The 22,646-nt window shown below is 52.0% G+C and overlaps 1 protein-coding gene and 2 long non-coding RNA genes across 4 annotated transcripts in view; 2 read left to right on the forward strand and 1 right to left on the reverse strand.

Annotated features, from left to right (window-relative positions):
* The window catches only part of LOC138921644 (uncharacterized), a 38,789-nt gene extending 37,050 nt beyond the window's left edge, over positions 1-1,739 (reverse strand). Inside the window, exon 1 of the long non-coding RNA XR_011434386.1 lies at positions 912-1,739. This is a non-coding gene — a long non-coding RNA (uncharacterized lncRNA). The remainder of the gene's footprint in view (positions 1-911) is intronic.
* On the forward strand, positions 28-11,638 carry DACT2 (dishevelled binding antagonist of beta catenin 2). Of its 2 annotated transcripts, none has more exons than XM_023632959.2 (4): positions 28-358; positions 6,808-6,940; positions 8,297-8,539; positions 9,445-11,638. In XM_023632959.2, exons 1-4 carry the CDS (start codon positions 119-121, stop codon positions 11,043-11,045), a joined length of 2,217 nt encoding a protein of 738 aa, XP_023488727.1. In that variant the 5' UTR covers positions 28-118; the 3' UTR covers positions 11,046-11,638. The 2 variants fall into 2 exon arrangements, with proteins under 2 accessions (XP_023488727.1, XP_070112449.1); XM_070256348.1 differs by lacking the exon at positions 28-358 and adding an exon at positions 2,819-2,913.
* Positions 11,639-16,427: 4,789 nt separating this feature from the next.
* Positions 16,428-17,959, forward strand: LOC138921647 (uncharacterized). Its single transcript, XR_011434390.1, has 2 exons — positions 16,428-16,553; positions 17,096-17,959. It is a non-coding gene; the product is annotated as an uncharacterized lncRNA (long non-coding RNA).
* The last annotated feature ends 4,687 nt before the right edge of the window (positions 17,960-22,646 follow it).

Genomic DNA, 22,646 nt, shown 5'->3' on the forward strand with positions numbered 1-22,646 from the left:
TTGGCGACCTGCGGGGCCGGGGGCGGGGAGAGGCTGCGCAGGAGGCCGCGCGCACGGCCGGGGCGCCGCTCGGGCGGCTCCGGGAGGCTCGGGGAGGCCGGGGCGGCGGGGGCGCGGGATGTGGACGCCAGGCGGCCCGCCGGGGCCCGCTGGCTGGGACCGCCGCCGGGTGGGCGCCAGGCTGCGCGCGGCGCTCGCTGGGCTGCACGAGCTGCAGGGGCTGCGCGCTGCACAGCAGGCGCGCGTGCGGAGCGCCCTGGCCATGCAGCCCCCACCCGGGGCCGCCGCCGCCCCCCGCGGCCCCCGCGCCCACGAGCTGCGGCTGGAGGCGGCGCTGGCGGCACTGCAGGAGCAGCTGGTAAGGAGCGCGCGCGGGGGTCGTGGGGGGCTCGGGGCGCGCCGTGCCGCGGGGACAGTGTCCACCCGGCGCAGGCAGCGCGGCGCCTGGGCTGGGCGACGATCGAGGGGCACCCTTGGGATTTCCTGCACGCAGTTCGGCTCCAAAGGAGACGGGCGTGGAGGCCCGAGGCGCAGGGGGAGCCCTCCGGAGCCTGAACGAAGCCAGGACCTGCACGCCCGCGCTTAGCCGCGCGCTTAGCTGAGGCTGCCCCCGGCGCTGCCTCCTCCCCACGCAGACAGACTTTTAGGACGCATTCCTGTTTGCTTGAGTTTCGGTGCTGTTCTGATAAGAACGCATTAAATCGGTTACTCCTGGTGGCGGCCACTTGGGATCCTGGTACCAGATTGTTTCTGCTGTGTAAGATCAGGGACAACAGTGCCAGCGTGCAGAGCCAGCTCGAACTGGTACTCAGAGAACTGGGCTCAGGTTGAACGGGGTCGTCATTGTCACAAAGTATGGGGGAAAGCGTGTACTTCGTGAGGGCTGCTGCATCTTTAGAATGTAACCTGACCTGTAGAAAGAGGTGTGTCCTCTAGGTCTTAGAGGCCAGGGAACCGGGGACCCTCTGAGGATGGCTTCCCCTTTGTGTCTCCTCTCTCTTTGGCCTCCTCCAAATGCCGATGGTTCCTCTTTAGACGATTGAAGACACCAGCTGGTTGCTCCCCAGGGTAGTCATCGGGTGTGCGGTTTCATCTCACGCATTGGGAACGACTCAAAAGAGTTTTTCGCAGTATTTCAGTCTTTTTTAAAGGAAAAGTAAAAAGGCCATATGGAAAGGTTTCTGTTGAATGGAGTTAACTCTATTAGTCTAAGTGTAATTTCTTTTAAGTTAGAAATTCAGACCTGCCGTGTTTAAAAGTCGCGGTCTTTACAAAGTAGCTTGGATGGAGCTGCAGCGTTGCTGTCCGCTTGGCTCGGTCACCCTGACTTGGTAACTGCGCTGGGTTCGAGAATCAGAAGTCTAGTGTCCTGAGACGCGCCCCCTTCCCCCCCACCCGGGACTCCTGCCGTCTTGATATCGCCTTGACAGACACACACCTTGCAGCCTTTCTGTGATTCAGCTGCTGTCACAGAGGGGAGGCGCTGATTACTGACTGGAGCCTTCCTGGGTTGTGTTCCCCGCCCGGTTTATCTTGTCATGGCAGCTTCTTTAGGTCCTGCGTGTGCACCCAGACACACTTTTCCTTACACTGGGCTCCAAGAGGCCCCACAATGAGCCGAGAAAGATGCCCGACATGCGTGTCCTAGGCAGGCTCTGTTGAGATGCTGTCCTGAATTGTTCAGTCGAGGGGGCAGGAGCAGAGCTGACGATTAACCTGGCTGAGGTAACTCACAAATCAGACCTGTGAGTTCTCAGCCGCTAATTACAAGTAGGCTTCTGGAAGAGAAGATCAAACAGGTTTTTTTGTTTAATTTTTTTTTTTTTTTTTAATGTGGGGACCAGAAGGAACACGCAGCCTTCGTCTTGAAACTTTGTTCTTGGAACGGATTATGGGATCAAAAGAGAAGAATAATTGAATTTCTGTGACATCAGCTGTGCCCTTAACACTTCCACATTTTTCTTAGAGGGGAAAAATCAGGGGTGATACTAGGTCTGTGATGAAGAATACAATCCTAAGACTTTCATCTCCAGTCAGCCACATACTTGAGTGACTGCCGGTTAACCAGGGGCCCCCTCCCACCCCCACCCTGGTGCTAACCTGCTCGTGGGTCACCGTTCGGGTGTGAAGACAGGAAGAACTTTTATCTGTCCCCTGACAGCTTTATCCTGCAGGATTTCCCAAGTGAGAATGAGCTCAAGCATTTCTGGGGATTTAACCTGCCATTAGGAAAAGGGCGGCATTCGTCACATTAACACCTGGAATGTGCGCAGCATCTTTTCAATGGCTGCGGCTGAAGTCACAAAAGAGCACCCAGTAGGTGCTTAGGAAGTATTTGTTGAATAAATAAGCGGGCGACTTTTATTGCTGTGGCAGAAGGGAAAATGATTTCATTATTTACACTGCCCCTGTTCTAGATTTCTAAGCTAATGACTCCCCATGACCTCTGACCAAAGCAGCCCTTACTCTTTGCCCAGTCCTGTGCTCACCTGTTTAAGTCTCCCGGGGAGATTTGTCATTCCCCAAGGAGTGGCTGCCACCCCCATTTTTATACGGGTTACGTGCCCGGCAACACTGACGTGGAAAAACTTGGATGCCCGACAGGCGCTCCATGTCCACCAGGAGGCGCTGTCGGAGTCAGTGGGAGAGGTCCCCTTAGATGGGAAGTGGAAGAAGTTCTGGGGGCCGGGCGGTGAAATCTTATCCTGATGACTTTCCCAGGAGTTGACTTTGCTGGTCGTGACTTGTCCTAAAAGGGACAGCGTGCAACAATTCCTCCTCACCGGCAGGTCCAGCGTTGAACGCTGCAGGAGCTGAGGGCTGACTTGGCATCACATAAATGTGATGGCTGGTGTTGTGCTTGAACCAACCATGCTCACCTGCAGAACTCACAGGGGAAGGAACACGCTCAAGGTCAGGAGTGAGGGCGAGGCATCCACAGGACCGGGCATGGCCTCCGTCTGCCGGTCTCCGGGGCTGTTATCCATGAGGCTAATCTGTGACCCGGGGCCTTTGCGGTTGATTGATGGATTTCTTCTCAGGTTAGGTAGTAACCTTGACCCACCCGCAGGGCACCTGCGATAGGCACGGAATTCATGCGTAAAATGTTTTCTTTGCACATTCTCAGCTTTCAAGGGAAGAACGGAGGTGTTTTTAGATGCCATCTCTGTATTCTGAACTTTGGGACGTTTTTCATTTTTGTCCACTGCATCTGCCATAAAGGTTTGAGAAGCCTGGAATGCTGAGCTGTAGATGGGAACAACACATAAAACAAGTGGAAACCGGATCATTCTTATGGCAAATACAGTAAACATTTCTAAGAATGAGATAAGCTGAATACACAGTCATGCGTCGCATAACGACATCTCAGTCAACGGTTGACGATGGACCAATGGACAATGGTGGTCCCATTAGATTGGCACCATACAGCCTAGATGTATAGTCGGCTGTACCGTCTAGGTTTGTGTACGAGCACTCTATGATGTTTGCATCATGAGGGAATCACCTAATGACACATTTCTCCGAATCTACCCCCATCATTAAGCGACACGTGACTGTGTTTTTAATGACATTCCCTGGGTAAAAGTTCTCAGACTTCTTGTGGTCCCTTTGTGCTCCCTGGGAAGCTTGTTAAAATGCAGATTTGCAGGCATGCTCCCATCTCAGTTGACGGATGCAGCATCGAGCCCAGGAATCTGTGTTTATACCAGGCAATCCCACCTCCTGGAGAACCAGGGCTGTGCTCTCTGTGACACAGGGACCCCTTAACCAGGTACAGGGGTTCTGACCCAATACACTGCCCAACAGTGCTCCGGTTGCCTTCGGAGTGAGCAGGGAGAGGAGGTGGCCCCCCCAGCTTGCTCGCCGCTCTGGAGGGAATCGATGTGAGTGCTAGTCACGTTCACACAGCGCCGACATCTTTGTGACACTTTTCCTCTGCAGAAATACATGGTTGTAGATGCTCTGTGACGGGCTTTGCAGCAGATTATGCTCAATCCCTGGCACAGAAGGGACTTTTGACTGTTAGCAGATTAGACTCCCAGGAGTTAATGAAAAGCAGTGACATAAGAATCCCAGTTGAGGGGAAGGGTTAACGGGGACTATGATGGTGTAAATCCTGAATGGTCCTGAGGATGCTGTAAATCATCTGTGAGGACCCGGGAGCCTGTGCGTCTGTGGCCTCTCACATTAACCAGAAACCACCAACTGGAGGCCTGGCTGGCCAAACATTGATCACAGAGCCATTAATCGCAGCACAAACACACAGGGAAAGGGGGCCCAGGAGAGACAGAGCCAGCTGGAGATGCAGAGATGTTCTCCTCCTCCAGAAGAAAGAGAAACAGCATCGTGATTGGAAAGAGAAGAGGTCAGATCCATGTTTTTCAACAGTGAAGTGTGGCCTCACAGCTTAATTTTCCGTCGGGAGCGTGGTCTTGGTTTATGACAGGAAAAGGAAAGTCATTTGCAGTAAAAATCCACACTGGCCCCTTTGTTCGGGTCTAAGTGTTTTTACATGGCTGGCCGTTGGCCGGAAGCCCATCCCTGCTCGCTCCACTGGCCCCTCTGGTCGCACTGTTCGCGGGGGGATGGGCCTCCCTTGGTAGAAAATGTTCAAGGTAGGAAGCCAGGACGTTGAGGCTGGTCTGTGTGCTTCTGGGAGTGGCAAGTTTTGATTCAACTCAGGACTGGTTTTTGCTGTGTTACATTTATAGACAATAATATGGCTGCAAGTCTCTGTTTCTGTAAAACTTGGGGGTTGTTCTGAGACCCCCACATTGGGTCCTGGGGAAAGTGGAGTTGGGCGTGATGGTCTGTACTCACCGTGTGCCACCTGTTGGGGCCTGGGCCCCTCACCCGCTTAACCTCACCTGGTGGGTATCAGAACCCTCCGGAATTTCTCCTAAGACTCGGAAATTACTGCCACCTGCTCCTCTCTTGGACTGATTTTTCCTATGACTGAAACTACTGGAGTCATTCCCCTGAGCCCCAAATTATGGGGACTTCCTCATTTCCTGTGTAAAAAAATTGGAATACAGTTAACTATTTTCTTAAGATGAACCACATAATTGCATTTATTAATTATTTGCCTTAAGCTTAATTGTTAATCAAAACAAGAGATGGACGCCGTGGACCTTGAAGACAGGGTGAAGTTTTATCACTGAAAGGAGGAAATCAGCATTTATCAAACAGTCGTTGCTGGTGTTGTACATACATAGTCGTGCGTCGCTTAATGATGGGACATGTTCTGAGAAACGCGTCGTTAAGTGAGTTCGTGGTTGTGCGAACGTTGTAGGATGCACTTACACAAACCCAGATGGTGCAGCCTACTACACATCTCGGCTGCATGGTACTAATCTTATGGGACCTGCATCGTCTATGAGGTCCGTTTGAACTGAGACATCGTCCTGCAGCACATGACTATATATCGTTACACGTGTGTATGTATGTATACCTGTGTGAATGTATACAATGAGCATGAACCGCATGTGTGTATTATATATGTATTATATAACATATATACACACATGCGCCTGTGTGTGTGTGGTTAATGCGCCTGATAACCCATTTTGAGTTAGGGAAGCTGAGGCCTGGAGAAGACAGACCTTCTGAGGGCACAGCTCAGACGTGAACTTCTAAACCAAAAAGATCCTGCGGCAGGTTTCAGGCTGGGCTGATTCCAGGCTCAGCTGCCATTTCCTCTCTTGCAGGGCCTCTCCCTCAACCCCAACAGCTCTGCCAAACCTGGAACAGTTCAAAATGCCGCCTGTAATATAGGGAGTCAAAGAATATGCAGTAGGGGCCCCTTTGTCCTCTCCTGGGGACTTTCCTATCCCCTTGAAAAGTCAAAGGTCAGGGGCTGGCCCGGTTGTGCAGCAGTTAAGTTCGCATGTTCTGCTTTGCCAGCCTGGGTTCGGTTCAGATCCCAGGTGCGGACATGGCACAGCTTGGCAAGCCACACCGTTGAGGCGTCCCACATATAAAGTAGAGGAAGATGGGCACGGATGTGAGCTCAGGGCCAGTCTTCCTCAGCAAAAAGAGGAAGATTGGCAGCAGATGTTAGCTCAGGGCTAATCTCCCTCAAAAAAAGAAAAAAGGAAAAGTCAAAGGTCAGCCCTCCCAGGTGCCACGGACAGGGCCTGGATAGGCGCTGCCGTGTGAAAGAATACGGCCACGCGACCACCAAACGCAGGGCTGTTACGCCTGAGCATGGGAAAGAAAATCCAACATGGAGCTAAAAAAGACAACAGCTGAAAATATCGTCTGTGGTTCCTGCCAAAGGAGGGGTTTTGTGCTGTGTTTGATGCTGGTTTCACTCTCGTAAACTGTATTATTCTATGTCCTTATAAAACAATATCTAATGAAAATTGCTGATAAAAAAAGTCTGCAATTGGGGAAAAAGCCTGCTAGAGAAGGGTCAGTAGACTTTCTTTCCTGCCAACAGAGCCGAGGAATGGCTTCGTTGTGGGTGAGGAGGGGTCGCAGGTTAGGCTGCAGCCTGTGGCTTTGGGAGTTTAAATTGGGTGCATAGAGGCTGGCCTGGTGGTGCGGTGGTTAAGTTCGCACGCTCTGCTTCGGAGGCCTGGGGTTCGCAGGTTCGGACCCGGGGCGTGGACCTGTGCACCACTTATCAAGCCGTGTTGTGGAGGCATCCCACATATAAAAGAGAGGACGATGGGCACACGTGTTAGCTCAGGCCTGTCTTCCTCAAAAAAAAAAATTGCGTGCATAATGGAGATGTCAAATGGTGGCTCGAGGTTTGGTTTCTGTACTCACGACAGTGTTATTTCTCGTTCCTTGCCTTCTTAGAACCGTTTAAGACGCCAGGACGTCGGCCTGAAAACCCACTTGGACCAGCTGGACCAGCAGATCAGTGAGCTGCAGCTGGACGTGCGCAGAACCTCCAGCGAGGCCCCGGACAGTGACAGCAGGCCCAGCTCAGGTACCACCCGGTCACCTGCCGGGCCGCCTCCGTGGGCACTGGCCCTCCTCAGCCCCCCTGAGCATTCGCACAAGGGAACCAGTTCTGTCACGCATCCTGGGGACCCTGGCCTTCAAGGACCAGCACTTCCCGGAGTCTGGTGTAATGACTGGCCTTCCCTGCCTCTGTTTCTCAGGCTGATCTGAAATGCAAGCCTGAAAAAGCGTGTTACTGAAGAATACTAAAAATGAAATACTTTTATTTAAATGTGCTTAGAAAAAAAGGACAGAGAAAATGTGTGTGTATGTGTACATATATATATATGTGTGTGTATTTATTTTTAATTGCAAAAATATTGCCTTTCTTGTATGTGTGTTTGAGGAAGATTGGCCATGACCTAACATCTGTGCCAATCTTCCTCTATTGTATGTGGGATGCTGCCACAACGTGGCTTGACAAGCAGTGCTAGGTCCGTGCCCAGGATCCGAATCTGAAAATCCTGGGCTGCCGAAGTGGAGTGTGTGAGCTTAACTACTGTGCCACTGGGCTGGCCTCAAAAAATGTTGCCTTTGATGAAAAACGGCCCCATGAGTCTGTCATCTCTCTCTGAGTTGAGACAGATTCTGGCTTCTATTTATGCTGGATCAACGTGGAAGCTGTAAATATCTTTTATGAGACAACAAAAGTATTTTTTTTTAAGTCTATAGGTTTATTCAGTCTAAACTCAGTATAATTTGTCAGGGAAGATGACAGTTTCTTCCACCACTGCCCTTGTGTCCCCACTCTGAGGTCACTTAGAGATAACAGTGGCAGCATCCTGACATTCACGGTCTGGGCATGTGGCTTTTTATCCAGATTGTGCTGGTCAGACGTGGGGTCAGACGGCAAACCCAGGAGACCACCCTCTCCCCATACAATGTGGTCTGAGGTTTCTTTCTCTTGTTTTAAATTTGCACAATCGCATCATGGTCCGGGTTCCGTCATACATGTAGCAGGTCCGGCCCAAGGACCTCCAGAAATGCTCTCCTTCCTCTGCTTGCTCTTCAGCTGAACTTGGCAGGCCCCACGGAGGGAGGGAGGAAGATGCTGTGACTCGGGCTGGGAGCTGGGGAGGGGCCAGCTGGGGTGACACCCCTTGACTGAGTCTCTAGGGTGACATGAACCACTTGCCAAGGAAAGGGATGAGCAGTGTGGTGGGGGATGCAGGGCGTTCCCCCAGCCTTGTTGATGGGATGCCGGTAGGCACTAATGGGGAGGATTCCCCCAGGCCTGCCTCAACGAGGTCCCACAGCCTCCGCATGGCGCAGAGGCTCCCTCCGACAAGAAAGGGGCCCACTGCCAGGACATGCACTGACCACCTCTGTCTGCCCCGTCTAGGCTTTTACGAGCTCAGCGATGGCGGCTCCTGCTCCCTGTCCACCTCCTGCACGTCCGTGTGCAGCGACCGCATGTCGTCCTCCCTGAGCGTTTTGCTGCCCGCTGCCCCCAAAACCAGACTCGGTGTGGGGGACTGCCGGCCCCGGTCGGCTGATGAGACCACCGTGTGTGGGACCCCCCTGCCCACGTGGGGACCCCAGGCCACCGAGGAGGGCGCATCCCGGCCCAGGCCAGTGTCTACAGGTAAAGGAGAGCCAGGATGGGGGGAAGGTCCCATCCCAGGCAGTGGGGGGCAGTCTGGGGTACAGCCCTTCAGGCTCATCCCAGGCAGTGGGGGGATGCAGGGGGCGGTGGCCGCCCCTGCTGAGTACAGAGCCGAGAAGCCCTGTGCGTGGGGTGTGAGTACTAACCCCACAGATACTGCTCCCAATTTTATCGACTTTTCTTGGTTTTGGGATGGAGGTGGGACTCAAACACCCACTTCTCTTCATCACAGCAGGGCTATTGTAAGAAGCAGCATTTTTTCTTATTATTTAAAACAGACGTCGGAAAGTGTTTTTAAACGTTCTTGCAAAACCCTCGGGCCACATCACTGGCATCTATGGGAGAGCAGAGGGGGCACAGCTGGGAGTGGACATGGACAGAGGTCAGCTCACAGTGGCTTCCTCTCACAGCCCAGGGGGCGCCTGTTTCTTCAGACTGTCCCAGAGGAAAGGGGTCACCTCTGGGCGCAGCTTATTTCTAACACGAGACCTGCGGTAGTCATGCATTTGGGCTTTCCTTGGTGAGCGTCCCCATGACTTCCTCTTGCCGTGTCTGTGAAAGCCTCTGGGAGGGTCTGTCCTGGGACCACATGGCGGATTCCAGATGCCTCGTCTCTCTGAGCATCCTCCACGTCTTCTGTGATGAGGGACCAAGCTCAGACATTATCTCGTAAGGTGTCACTGAAAGGGGACTGGTTGGAACCGGTGATGAGATCAGCATCAAAGGAGACCTTTCCAGACTTTTTATGTCTCGGCACCGAATGTCACGGCAGGTGGCAGGTTGTCTCCTGAGACAGCCAGGCTGGAGGAGCTGCGCGCACAGTGGAGTGAACCCTGCCTTCGATTCTTCCCTTATTTATATATTTTTCTTTCTCTTATTCCCAGGGGATCTTGAAAGAGTCCGACCGGCTGAGGTGGGGCTCCAGAAGGCCAGCGCAGACCCCAAGTCCACTCCTCTCCTCTGCCACGGGATGGACCTCCCACCCCACATGCTGGACCCCAAGTACCAGCGTGACCTGGTGTCCAAGGGTGGCAAGGAGGTGTACCCATACCCCAGCCCCCTGCATGCGGTGGCTTTGCAGAGCCCCCTCTTTGCTCTGACCAAGGAGACCCCGCAGGGTGATGGCCACTCACCCCCAAGTAAGGCCCTTCCCGGCCGCGCAGGTCTGAGCTCCATCCGGACTGGACCGGTCTTGGAGGCTGGCCCTGCTGGAGCCTATATAGACAGGCTGCTGCGACTGCGGGGCCGAGGGACCCCTCCAAGGGGCAGTGTGGGGGAGCAGGGACCCCCAAGGTGTGAGGTGTCCCCATCCCGGCAGGAGCTCAGTGGCCGGAGAGTGGACAGTGAGGACCACCTGGAGAAGCTGGTCTGTACCCCAGGAAGAGCAGAAGTGGGAGGGACGGCTCAGAGGGGCAATGCCAGTGGGTGCATCCTCGAGCAGCATCCCCTTGTGGACACCCCACACCCCAGCATCCTTCCCGAAGAGGGATGCAACCCCTCCAACGGCAGCAGCCGTGGAGAGAACATCCCTGGCTCCCCTCCGCTGGGGTGTGGGCGGGCTCAGCAGTCAGCCCTTGATGGCTGCAAGGGCAAGGCCAGGTCGCCCACTGGGAGAACGGGCAGGGAGAGCCCCGCTCTGGCCCCAGGGCACTGTGGCCGCCCCCTCTTTGTTGCCAGCAGAGCTTCCCCCACGGGGCTGAGAACGAGCCTGCCCAAGACAAAGGCCACGAAGATCAGAAGAGGCACCAGCGATAAGGCGCTGAGGTCTGGGAGGCAGCCACCCCCGTGGGGCACCCTCGCGGTCCCCCCGCTGCCCCCTGAGTGGGGGAGCGTTCTCAGGAGGAGGCCCACCCTGGCCGGGGATGCACCCGGCCGGTCCTGCTCTGAGGCCAGCCTCTACCCGGTGCCCTGCTTCGTCCCCCTGCTGGTGGCCCGCCAGGAGGGCCACCAGGCGTCGGCCCAGGCCCTGTTCCCTTTCGCAGCCGCCCCTCTGGTGGCAGCCCCCGGGGACGCCAGGAGGAAACAGCGCAGGTGGCAGTCCTCTGTGGAGATCTCAGCCAGGGCCCGCCCGCTCAGCATCCCCGACCCCAGCCCGGCGGCCAGGAGAGGAGGCGGCCCGCGGCCCAGGCCCCCACGGCCCCGGCAGGACGCCCCCTCGGGGAGCGAGTCGGACGCCTCCGAGGGCCCCTCCGTGCTGCCCTCCACCATTGCTGAAAGCAGCGGGGACGAGGCCAGCGACCACACCGCCAACCGCTTCGGCGACGGCGAGTCCAGCACCAGTGACTGCGAGGCGGGAGGCCGGGGCCACGGGGGCGGCCTGGCCTGGCCTCGGGGGGCTCCCCAGCCGTCCCCGAGGGCCCCCGCTGGCGCCAGGCCACCCCTGCCCCCGGTCCCCAAACTCTGCCGCATCAAGGCCTCCAAGGCCCTGAAGAAAAAGATCCGCAGGTTCCAGCCGGCCACCCTGAAGGTCATGACCATGGTGTGAGGCCCACAGGGAAATGGCTGAGAGCATCCCGGCCAGGAAAGGGACCAGTGTTCCAGGGGAAGCTGCCTCCTGAGGAACACGGGCCTTTCCATGGCCAAGCATGGCATCCGGCTGTATTCTGTATTCGGCTGCTCAATATGCTGATGTAGGGGTGTGCATCCTCTTGCCAATGTGTTTTATCTCCAAAGGCACCGTTTGAAGGAGTCCCCACAGGGGAGATGATGAGCAGGTCCCCTGAGATGGCTGTGACTCTGGGGGTGCATTACCCCACCCAACGGGGACCTTCATAGAGAACTGGGAAATGTCAGATGGTACAGGCCACCCCGGCCAGCTTACTCCTTCCTTGTCAGCGTCTTCCCACAACAGAGACTTCCCACCCCTGCTTCCCAGGGGTCTGTGCTGTAATCCTGGGGGTTGCTGACCTCTGTCCTGGTCCCACTTGGGGTGGGCAGCATATTCCCAGGCCTGTGAAGCCGTTCCTCCCAGAAAATGTTCTTGGAGACAGTTGCAGGACTGTGTTCTGGAAATTGGGTTGAAGTGTGAACTCCAATCTTAAGCCCTCAACGAGAATAAACACCCAGAGGGAGCCATGATCTTTGAGAATCAGTCTTTCCCTTGCAACCTCCCTACTCTCCTCTCCCTGCTGGCACACAGTAGGTGTTCAGGATCCCCTCCTCCCTTCCCAGCACGTGGGTGCTCTCTCCCCCGAGGTGGGAAAATGCATTCCACCTGAGTACGGTCCAAGCTCCGGTTCCAATATACGTAAGTTGACCATAAAAGTGTTTTGAAAAAAAAAACCTTTTTTTGATGTTTATTTTTCAAAGAAGATTTCCCTCACCTTTTGAATGGAGAAGATCAGTTTTCAGGGAAGCTGCCTGCCAAGTAAGGCAGCATCTTCAATTCATAAGGCAGCTGTATCCTGAGTCAGTGGGAACTACTCCAAAATGCTTCCCTGGGCCTGGAGGGGGTCTACCCTCTCCACCCCTCATGCCTCGTGGGCCCTTGTGGGGGGGTCTGGACCCCCTCAGCCCCTGCCCGGGGGTTAAATGCATGGTTGACAGGAACTTTTGAAGGAAAAGGAGAGGAAATCAGCCAAAATATTAGATTTTATCTAATTTATTTATCTATTTCTGTTGTCTATCTATATCTCTTATCTATTATCTATTTATCTATTTGGCATCAGTTAGATATTCATGTAACAGACAGCTAGTTTCAGGATGCAGTTTAAACACATTAACATTTTAAAAAGCGATTCACATTTTAGAACAAAAAAGTCAACCTGTGGGAGGTGAGAGGCTGAGGTTCTGAAAGCAAAGATGGAATGGACGGGGGCTGCTCTGCCAAACCTCGAAAACGCGACCATTTCAAAGGGCCCCGAGCCGACTTTGAAATTCAAGCATTCCGTCGGGTCTGTGTGGATAAAATGCCCACTTGTGCTTCGTGGAGCCCGCTTACTGGCAGAGGTGGAAGGGTCTTGCTGAGCTTTTTTAAAAACTGCATTGATATTTATAGAATAGTTCAAACGCACCCACGATGGGCGTTTTATGAGAAAATGTATTACATGGGGTACTTTATGAAAATGATCTACTTCTGACCGTGTGGCACAAGAGGTGATGGGGCATTGATGTCGCCTGGGCCGCTTAGCAGCTGAGGCTCTTGAGACAGGATTCATGGTCCGCAGGTCCCAGCTCGAACCTCTGTCCATGCAGTTTTCACAGCTTGCATCCCCAGCTGGCCGTTCTGCAGAAATGGCCCTGATAGTCCCTTTATGGAGGGCGTGCTGCTCTATTTGACATCATCTCTGGCCTTTATGGGAGCCTTTCACGATTAAGGGGCTTTGAATGCCATCTTTGGAAAGTGCCAACTTCCATCCTTCGTGATAGGGAACCCTGTCCTTGTCTCACGGGACTGGAAACTCGGGCTGGGTGTCGCTTGCCAAGATCGTGAGGAATCGGCAAGGAAGGGGATGCGATGGGTATGGGCCTCTGAGGATTTCTGACAGTGTTCATCTTTCCGGGAACCAGCCTCCATTTCCTAATGATTCATCCTCAAAAGTGCAGCCAGACAGCCCAGCAGATCCCGGGCCTGTCTGTGCAACCAGCAAACTAATCGTGCCCACTAACCGAGCACACTGACCAAGCAAAGTCAGCGTGCAAACTGAGGGAACTAACCCTAAAAACTGTGGACTGTGAGCAAAATGCCACTGTGGCGTCTTCAGATAGAAAGTGTCCTCAGCTGTCAGTCAGTCTCTCTCCCTCTCTCTCTCTCTCTGTCTCTCTCTCCCTCCCTGTCTCTGTCTCTCTCAGCCGTGGAGGCCCAGACACACGCTTCCATCTGCCCCTGGCCCCAAGCTCCTTCCTTGAGGGTGCTGTTGCATTTTCTCGCAGGCAGGTTTGGAGTCAGTAAATGTAATTCGAGATGCTGTAAGCGCGGGCCCTCCAGGACCACTTCAACCAACCCCATCTTAACAAAAGAGTAATCAAGAGTTGTCTTGCAGGAACTGAGACCCCCTTGTCCAGTTCAGGCCAGTTGAGACCACCAACTCATCAACTGGGCCTGTGCAAATGCTCCGTAAGTGACCTTTTTGCTGTCAGGGAGCTAAAAGTTCCACCCTTGGATCCTGCCAACGCCACCATTTTGTGAGCATGGGTCCTATGAAGGAGGCATGGAGCTGGACTACGTGCGCAGGTCATCACTTGCCTGGCTTCTCACCTCCAATCCTGTCTCCACACTCCAAATCCCCCTGCTCTTCATCCCGTAAACTGTGGCCCCCAGCCCTGGAGCTGGGAGACAGATCTGAGCACACACATCCCGTCTCCTTGCAGCTTAGTCTCACAAAGTAGAGCTACATTTCTTTTCCCAAAAGCTGACACGTAATAACTGACTTTTTGTATGCACATCAGGCAAGAGAACCCCTATTTTGTGCCGTGACAATGCCACATCCGCCCATCTGCCTGGGGCCCAGACACCTTTGCTACTCAGTAATTCAGCAGGAGGACACAGCCCAGGGGCACGGAGGAGGCTGAGGCAGGGACAGAGCAGACCAAGTATGCCCCGGGCCCTGTCCGGCTCTGCGGGTCAGTGGAGTGATGGTCAGGCCCGGCCTCCTGTGAGGTGAGGAATCAGCACGGGTCTCTGACCTCCTTCCACAGGCATCACCCGGGGACCATCAGGAAGGGCTGATGGTCTGCTGTGTGCAGGCCCCAAGGGAGACAGCTCTTTGGGGAAATACTTTAAATTTAGAGCACCACCATAAGCAGTCAATCGAGCGCTACATTACAAAGCAGAGTCTTAAGCACTATAGATTCAGAGATGAAGGATTTTCCAGAAGGCAGATGGTCCAGGGCAGAAACTGCAGAAATGAGGACTCATTGAGACAATCCATCTATTTGCCTGAGTCTCTTATATTTTCAGCTTTTTTTTGAACAGACATGGTCATAACTGCTCAGCAAAGGGCTATAAAGCAGGAGACCCACGTGTGCAGAATGAGGCCTGCGGGGTTATCCGGTCATGGGGGCACCTTCAAGTGCGAATAAAGACAGACGCACTCTTTCCCCACCCCAAAGCATTTTTTAAAAAGACAAGTCACAATTTGACTTCATGGAATCATTATAAATCACTTGTAACTTCCAGCATGATGAAGATACAAATACTTTGACCAAAAAAAAAATTAAATAAAGGGTAAGTTAGTTCTAATATCATAGTCAAGCTAAGGTGGAAATTAAATATATAAGAATTGCTCATCTATAAGAATTAGAAAAAAGTTTATGTCAGAGAAAATGCCCCAATGTATTTTAGCAAACCATACTGCATCATTTAAGGAAACAGAACGTTTATCTTTTATTGTGGACTGAACGTTTGTGTCTCCCCTCAGATCCATATGTGGATGCCCTAACCCCCAGGTGATGGCGTTTAGAGGCGGGGCCGCGGGAGGTGATTAGGGGTATATGAGGTCCTACGGGTGGAGCCCCCTTGATGGGGTTAAAGAGGAACTCGTGTGAGTCCCCGCCCCCCGCCCCCCCTCCCCGGCAAGGCAGCTGCAGCCCACAAGCCAAGAGAAGGGACCTCAGAATGAAACCAACCCACTGGCACCTTGATCGTGGACTTCCAGCCTCCGGACCCCTGAGGATAGATGTCTATTGTTTAAATTGCCTGGGCTGTGGTGGTCTGCTGTGACAGCCCCTTTGTAGGCACAGAGCAGAAAGTGGGAGAATTTGAGAAAGTGCTCAGGACTGTAGGAAAAAGAAAGTTCTATGTCCTGAATCTTTTCCTTATGACCAGGAGGGTAGTGGGCGACCATGCCCAGTCTAAACCTTCATCCCTCCTGTTGACCGTATGTGGTGAGCGCCTATTGCATCCAGGAACCGTGCTAGCTGCGATGAGAGGGGAGGGGAAAAACAGGGCGTCAGCCTCGGGGAAGCTTTGTTTGGCTGGAGAAAATCTGCAATAACTAAGGATAACCTAACAACCCTAACGAGGCAGGTACCCATGCTGTGGGGCCCGCTGGAGCCCGCCACGGGAGCCAGGTAGGGGACATTCGAGGAAGGAGCAGTGTTTGGACTCAGAGTGGACAGGAGGTTGGGCGTTCGACTGGGAGGAGCAGAGGCTGCTGCTGGGGCTGGGGCTGGGGCTGAGGTGCGGGAGCAGGGAAGAGGGGTGAAGGGAGAGGAGGCAGACTGGGGAGCAAAGAGCAGGTGCGGGAGGAATCCAGGGACAAAAGGACAGAGCAGGTCTCTGGAGCTGGGAGGGAGTGAGGCCGACAGGTACCAGGGGAGCCTCAGGGCTGGTCCAGGAGAGTCCAGATCGCGGTGACGCGTAGGGAGACTTTGAGGTGTGGAAATAAAGGAAGACCACCCAAGACAACAAGCAGAGGCTGTCCACTCAGAGACGCTGGAGCAGGGGGGTCGTGTGGCAGAGACCCCAGGCAGGCAGAGGAGTGGGGGAACCTCCTAGTGGAGAGGGGGGCTCAGGAGCACCCCGATGGAGGCCGTGGGCCTGGGGGAGGTGGGGAGGGAATTCCAGAAGTGGGGCTCCGATGTGGTTGGCGAGGGGAGCAAAATCGGCTTTCTCTGGTTGGTCCTGAGTTGGAAGCAGGGGAAAAAATTAGGGCAGTCGTCAGTTATTGATCAAGTTCCAGCTGTTTGGGGCTGATTGTTACAAAAGTGACTGTGCAGCCTCCTGGATTGTGACCGGAGATGGCAGCCTGGCTTCCTGCAAGTCTGACGTAGGCAGCTAGCTTCCTGGGATGTTCACTGTAGACGAGGGGTCGGTTTCCCAGGCGGGTGGCTGCAGGTTGTGGTGACAGCTCCGTCTTTACAGATGTCTGATTGTTGTCTGTGTGTGTGCTCAGTCTCTCAGAAGCGGGCGAGGACCTGTAGACCTGGGCTTGGAAAGGCCTGCTATCCAGCTGTGCTGAAGTGGGGCTAAGGAGAGACCAGTGGAGAGGCTGTGCTCCCCTGGCCCAGGGGCACGGCAGTGGGGCCAGCGCCAAACGGAAGGACCTATGAGGTGTGTGTGAGCCAGACAAACCACACGCAGGTCCGTGGTTTGGGGAGCCCTCAGTCTCTTGCAGAAGGCACCCCGAGCAACAGTGACATAGAATGCAAAGAAAACAAGAGTTTTCCCATGTCATTCATTTATCTCAGTAAGAAATGAAAATTCCTATTGAAATGAGAATATGTTCTTATTTTCAAGAAGAGCATCCTTATAGAAATAAGAACGTTCTAATCAGTATTTTTTATCCCATTTTATTCTTTTATTCCATATTATTTCCACTTTTGTTTCTTTCCGCCATGGTCTCCTAACCAAGGATAAAACCTACAGTGCACAAAACAAGAAGTCATCACTTGAGTGCACTTTAAATTCATTTTCCTTAATTATCTTCCTCCATCTCCATGAACTCATCCCATTTTGGGACACATGCTGGAATTTCAAATTTCGGTTCCTGTGGCAAACTTGGCCTCCTAGGTGACAGGTCATGATGGCGCGTCTCTGATGTGTGACAATAGTGATGTCGGTCCCTCCTAATGTTTCACTTCCCCCGACAACAGACTCCTCGCGGCTGCACTGCCCGGAGTTTGCACCCAAGCTGACAAACACAGTCATCCTGAAGAAGAGAAAGGGCGAGCAGAGCTTGAGGTTTGGACGAGCAGAAGCCTGTAGGATGGAATTGATGTGGAGCCCAGGAAGCATCTCTATGCCAGGGCGTGGTGGAAGGATCTTCTTTCTTCTGATCCCTCAGTCGAGGAGAAATCCTAGGCTGCCTGTGATGAATGAAGTCGGTTTTAATCCCTTAGCAATGCACAGCGCTGAACAGATAATCTTGCTCAGTAACGTCCTAGGGACACAGACTGAGCCTCAGCAGCTGCTGTGCGGAGGATTTCCGCCTCTGCTTGAATAATAGGTCTGGATCTCACTGGTCATTAAGGAAGAGGAAAGAGCCACTCAACAGTTCCTTGAAACCCCTGGCACTCCCAGTGTGCTAGCTTTGGAAATCACTCCCAACAGCAGCTGTCTGACCGCCTTCCAGCCTGCCTGGTCCTGCAGCTGGAAACGCATTGTCCCCATCAATTAATTAGCGTCTGTGTGGTCCTGATGCTTCTTGGAGAGAGAACTGCATTGCATCCCTTCTTCACAACATCCAACCTTCTGTGTTGCTTTTAGACTGTTTTACCGGGTCTCTGCTGTCAACCCTTGGAGTGGATTGGCACTATAGCAACTTCCCTCAGTGACAGCTTTGTGTCTAATGTAGAAACAAGCTATTGTAAAACCATCAAAATACAGCGTCTTGGGGACGTTCACAACGGCGACATCAGAGAGTTTGTAGGTAGCTCTGCAGTGCATTTGTGGGGTGACAATTTGGGGACTCAGTTCACTAAGGGTGGGCTGCAAATACATTTGTGTTTGGGATGCTCTGTCTTCGTGGTTTGGTCAACTCTGTAAATCAAAACTTGTTTTCTCCTGGGGCCAGCCTGGTGGCACAGCAGTTAAGTTCGCATGTTCTGCTTTGGCGGCCCGGGGTTCACCGGTTCGGATCCCGGGTGTAGACATGGCACCACTTGGCAGGCCATGCTGTGGTAGGCGTCCCACATATAAAGTAGAGGAAGATGGGCATGGATGTTAGCTCAGGGCCAGTCTTCCTCAGCAAAAAGAGGAAGATTGACAGCAGATGTTAGCTCAGGGCTAATCTTCCTCAAAAAAACAAAAACAGAAACTTGTTTTCTCCAACTCCAGTGGTGATCTTGTGACTGTCTTTGAGGGGGTATTCCCCCTCACTTGGAGGGCATTGCAAAATTTAAGTAACAAGAATAATAGTTGTTGGAGTAGAATTTTCCTTAAATTTTATTTGTATTTATTTATTTGCTGTCAAGTACCTTTTTAATTTGCCAAAGTTCAAAATGCTCAAAAGAGTGGAGGTTGTGGGATCCGGAGTCAGGCAGAACCACAGAGTTAGTTTGTATTTAGAACTGTTAGTAAGCAGTTCTTGTATATTCACCTCAAAAACATCATAGATGGGAACCGGCCTGGTATTGTAGTGGTTAAGTTTACGTGCTCTGCTTTGGTGGCCCTGGGGTTCACAGGTTGGGATCCCAGGTACGGACCTAGCACCACTCATCAAGCCACACTGTGGTGGCCTCCCACATAAAATAGAGGAAGATTGGCAACAAATGTTAGCTTAGGGCCAATCTTCCTCACCAAAAAAAAAAAAAAAAAAAAAAGATGATTAGGGAAACCAATGGAAAAGACATAAAATAAATTTAATTTCTTTGCACCTATAGTTTCAGAAATTCACGTTAGACACTGATTGGCTGAGGAGCCCAAGATAAACTTAGAAACCCATTTAATATGAAGAGTTATTTTTACATGTAATCGAGGGAAAAGAATAGTTTATGAAGGGATTCTCAGAGACCTGTAGCTGCGAAGATGTCGACTACTTGGGTTAAGAGGGGTATTAATTAACTCAGAGATTTATGGCGTAGTTGGCAATGGCTGATGTTTATTATCTACTATTTAATTTTAACAAATACCTAGGATTAATAGTTAATATTTACTTAGCTCTTTTTTCTGAAGTGCTTACATGAAAATCTTCTTTTGACGCTCAGACAGTGCTGTGAGGTAGATGGGGTAGGCGTGTATATCTATATTATATCAAAAAGCTAAAGAAACTAAAGCAAACTGGTAGGTGGATACCGGGGTGACCCTCACCAGGAGGAGGAGGTGTCTGAAGTTCATCGAAGGCCGTCAGCTTTCAAAACCAGCTTTCTTGTCCAGGGTCCCAGGTCAGAGCCGCCTGGCAAAGGCGTGCAAGGTGTGGTCAGGCCTTATTCACATCTGAAACCTCCACAACGACGCTGCAGCTTCCTGGAGCTCAGAAAGGGAAGGGACGTCTGTCGTTGCAGGAGGAAGCTAAGATCTGGACCTTGACCAGCCTGCCGGGCAGAGCTCGTGAATGGTGAGAACCAACCAGGACCCAGGTCCCTGTCTCCACCCGGAATTGATTTCAGTTCTAACACACCACTTAGAGCCTTTCTTGGTTGTTAAAATAAAACCTAATGGGGGGGGGGGGGCCAGTCCAGGGGCGCAGTGGTTAAGTTCGCACGTTCCACTCCGGCAGCCTGGGGTTTGCTGTTTCAGATCCCGGGTGCGGACATGGCACCGCTTGGCACGCCATGCTGTGGTAGGCATCCCACATATAAAGTAGAGGAAGGAAGAGGGCACGGAAGTTAGCTCAGGGCCAGTCTTCCTCAAAATAAAAAAAGCTTAATGGGGTGGTAGGAGGGAACAAAATGTGCCACTAAATACTGAAAATTGGACTCCACATCTGTGGACTATGTGTCTTTGTTCCTCTTGGTTCATTGCCTTTTTCTTATTTAAAAACATATTTTAAATTTCAAAGCATTTCAAACACACACAAAAATGCAAAAATCATGTATCAGTCATTCATGCGCTCACCAACTGCATCTAACCCAGGCTACCGTGTTGCTCTATTTCCTTTAAATCTTTAAATTTTAAACAGTAGAGGACATGTAATAACTCATTGGAGAGCCCCACCCTTGCCCCATCCCTTCCTCCATCACAGGGGCAGCCATGGTTCTGTAGTCAAGAAAACTCTTTCTTGTTTTCATTCCTTCTATCACACGTGTGTGGGCATGCAACACTATAAAGCATTGTTTTATGTCTTTAATTTTCATAATGACATCATTTTTGCAGTTTGGTTATTCACTTCCTGGCACTGACTTGGGTGACAAACGCCGTGGAGAATACTTCCTGGGCAGACCTCGAGTGAGCTCTCCCCATCTCTGCACCCATCAGACTCTCTTATAAACACAGGGGGGAGCACACACACACACACACCAGGCCTGCGTGTGCCCCCACTGACCCGGCCCAGCTGATCTGGCCATTCCCGGAACCCTGGGTGTTTACATTGTACCGCAGACAAGCTGCCACAATGATCTAAACGTCATTCTGTCTTCTCGTCCACATGAGCAAGAATTTCTCTTTATAGACATTACTAGGTCTCTCCAAAGTGGTTGTATGAGTTTCCTCTGGTTGCTGTAACAAATTCCCGCAAATTTAGGGGCTTAAAACACCAAAAATTTGGGGCCAGCCCGGTGGCATAGTGGTTAAGTTCATGCACTCCGCTTCAGCAGCCCAGGGTTCACCAGTTCAGATCCTGAGCGTGGACCTAGCACCACTCATCAGGCCATGCTGAGGTGGCGTCCCACATAGCACAACCAGAAGGACCTACAAATAGAATATAGGACTATGTACTGGGTGGCTTTGGGGAGAAGACAAAGGAAAAATAGACGATTGGCAACAGATCTTAGCTCAGGGCCAATCTTTAAAAAAAACACACAACACGCACACACAAGTTTATCATCTTACAGTTCTGGAGGGTGGAAGTCCAACATGCCTCTCTCTGGGCTGATTCCAGGTGTCTGCAGGGCTGGCTCCTTTTGATGGCTCGAGGGCAGCGTCTGTTTCCTGGCCAGTTCCTACTTCTAGAGGCTGCCAGCAGGCCTTGGTTATGGCCCCTTCCTCCTCCACAAAGCCAGCAGCCTCGAGCTGAGTCCATCTCTCTGGTTTTCTCTCTCCTGGCCCCTCTTCCATTTATAAGGACTCCCATGACTGTGTTGGGCCCACCCCAATAATCCAGGATAATCTCCCCATCTCAGGTCAGCTGACCAGCAAACTTAATTCCCTCTGCAAACTTAATTCCCCCTTTGCCGTGTAAGGTAGCTGTGACATTGGGATTTATATAATAAAAAATATCTATTTGGTCTTTGTCCTCGTTCCTGGCACAGAGCTCCTACAACCCCTGGAATTTCCTAAGTGTTGCGAGTGAAAAAGGTATCTTCTGTTATGTGAAGGAGGTGACTTTTAGGGGCTGGTTGCCTTGAAAACCAACCATGTGATGGAGGGTTGGAACTTCCAGTCCCACCCCTGACCTCTGGAGAGGGGCAAGGGCTGGGGATCGAGTTCAATCACCAATGGTTAATGATTTAATCAGCTCGTGTATGTAATGAAGTCTTCATCAAAACCCAAAAGGACAGGGTTCAGCGAGCTTCCGGGTTGGTCAACACCTGGAGACGGGGGGACAATGGTGCCTGAGGAGGACATGGAAGTTCATCCCCCTGTTCCCATACCTTCCCTACCCATGTCTTTCATCTGGCTGTTCCTGAGTTACATCCTTTATAATAAACTGGGAATCTGGTGAGTTTTCTCAGTTTAGCTGGTTAAACCAGTTTAACTGGTTTCCTGAGTCCTGTGAGCTGCTCTAGCAAACTAATAAATCCAAGGAGGGGGTCGTGGGGACCTGCAATCTATAGTCTGTTGGTCAGAAGCACAGGTGACAACCTGGACTTTGACTGGCATCTGAAGGTCTCGGGGGGTGGGGGGGGGGGGAGCCTTGTGGGACTGAGCCCTTACCCTGAGGCATGGGATGCTGTCGCAGGATAGCAGTGTCAGAATCGGGTTGAATTGTAGGACATCCAGCTGGTGTCTGGAGACCTGCTAGTTAGTGGTACCGGGAAACCCCTCACACACACCCCCACACATTGCAATTGGGTGTCGAGAACCTAAATGTGACATATTCATAGGACCTGGACGTCTTTGGGGGGACACTTATTCTGCAGCCACAGAGGTTCGACCAGCACTTCACTCCCACCAGCGGTGCGTAAGACTTCCTATTTTCTCACTTCTTGCCGAGATTTGGTATTATCAGATTTTACAACATTCTCAATCTGATGGATAGAAAATGATGTTTGCTGACGGTTTTAATTTGCATTTCTCTGTTTACAAATGAACTTGAACATCTTTTCATATTTTTATCGGCCTTTCAGCTTTCATTTTTGAATTACCTGTACCTACCCTTTTATCTCATTTTTCTAATTTTTTTTCACTTATGTACAAGGGTCTTTATAATGTAGAGACTAATTCTTGGTCAGTGATCAGTTACAGGTGTCTCAAAAATCACTTCCCAGATGAGGCTTAGCTTTAACTTTGTGAGGTTTTTGTTGTACACGAGGTTTTATGTCAGTGTAGTCACATTTGTGGATCTTTCCATTTACGATTTGTGGATTTTTAAAAGTCTTATTCATA

The sequence above is a fragment of the Equus caballus genome, chromosome 31, assembly GCF_041296265.1.
Source record: "Equus caballus isolate H_3958 breed thoroughbred chromosome 31, TB-T2T, whole genome shotgun sequence".
NCBI classification, from domain to species: Eukaryota; Metazoa; Chordata; class Mammalia; order Perissodactyla; family Equidae; genus Equus; species Equus caballus.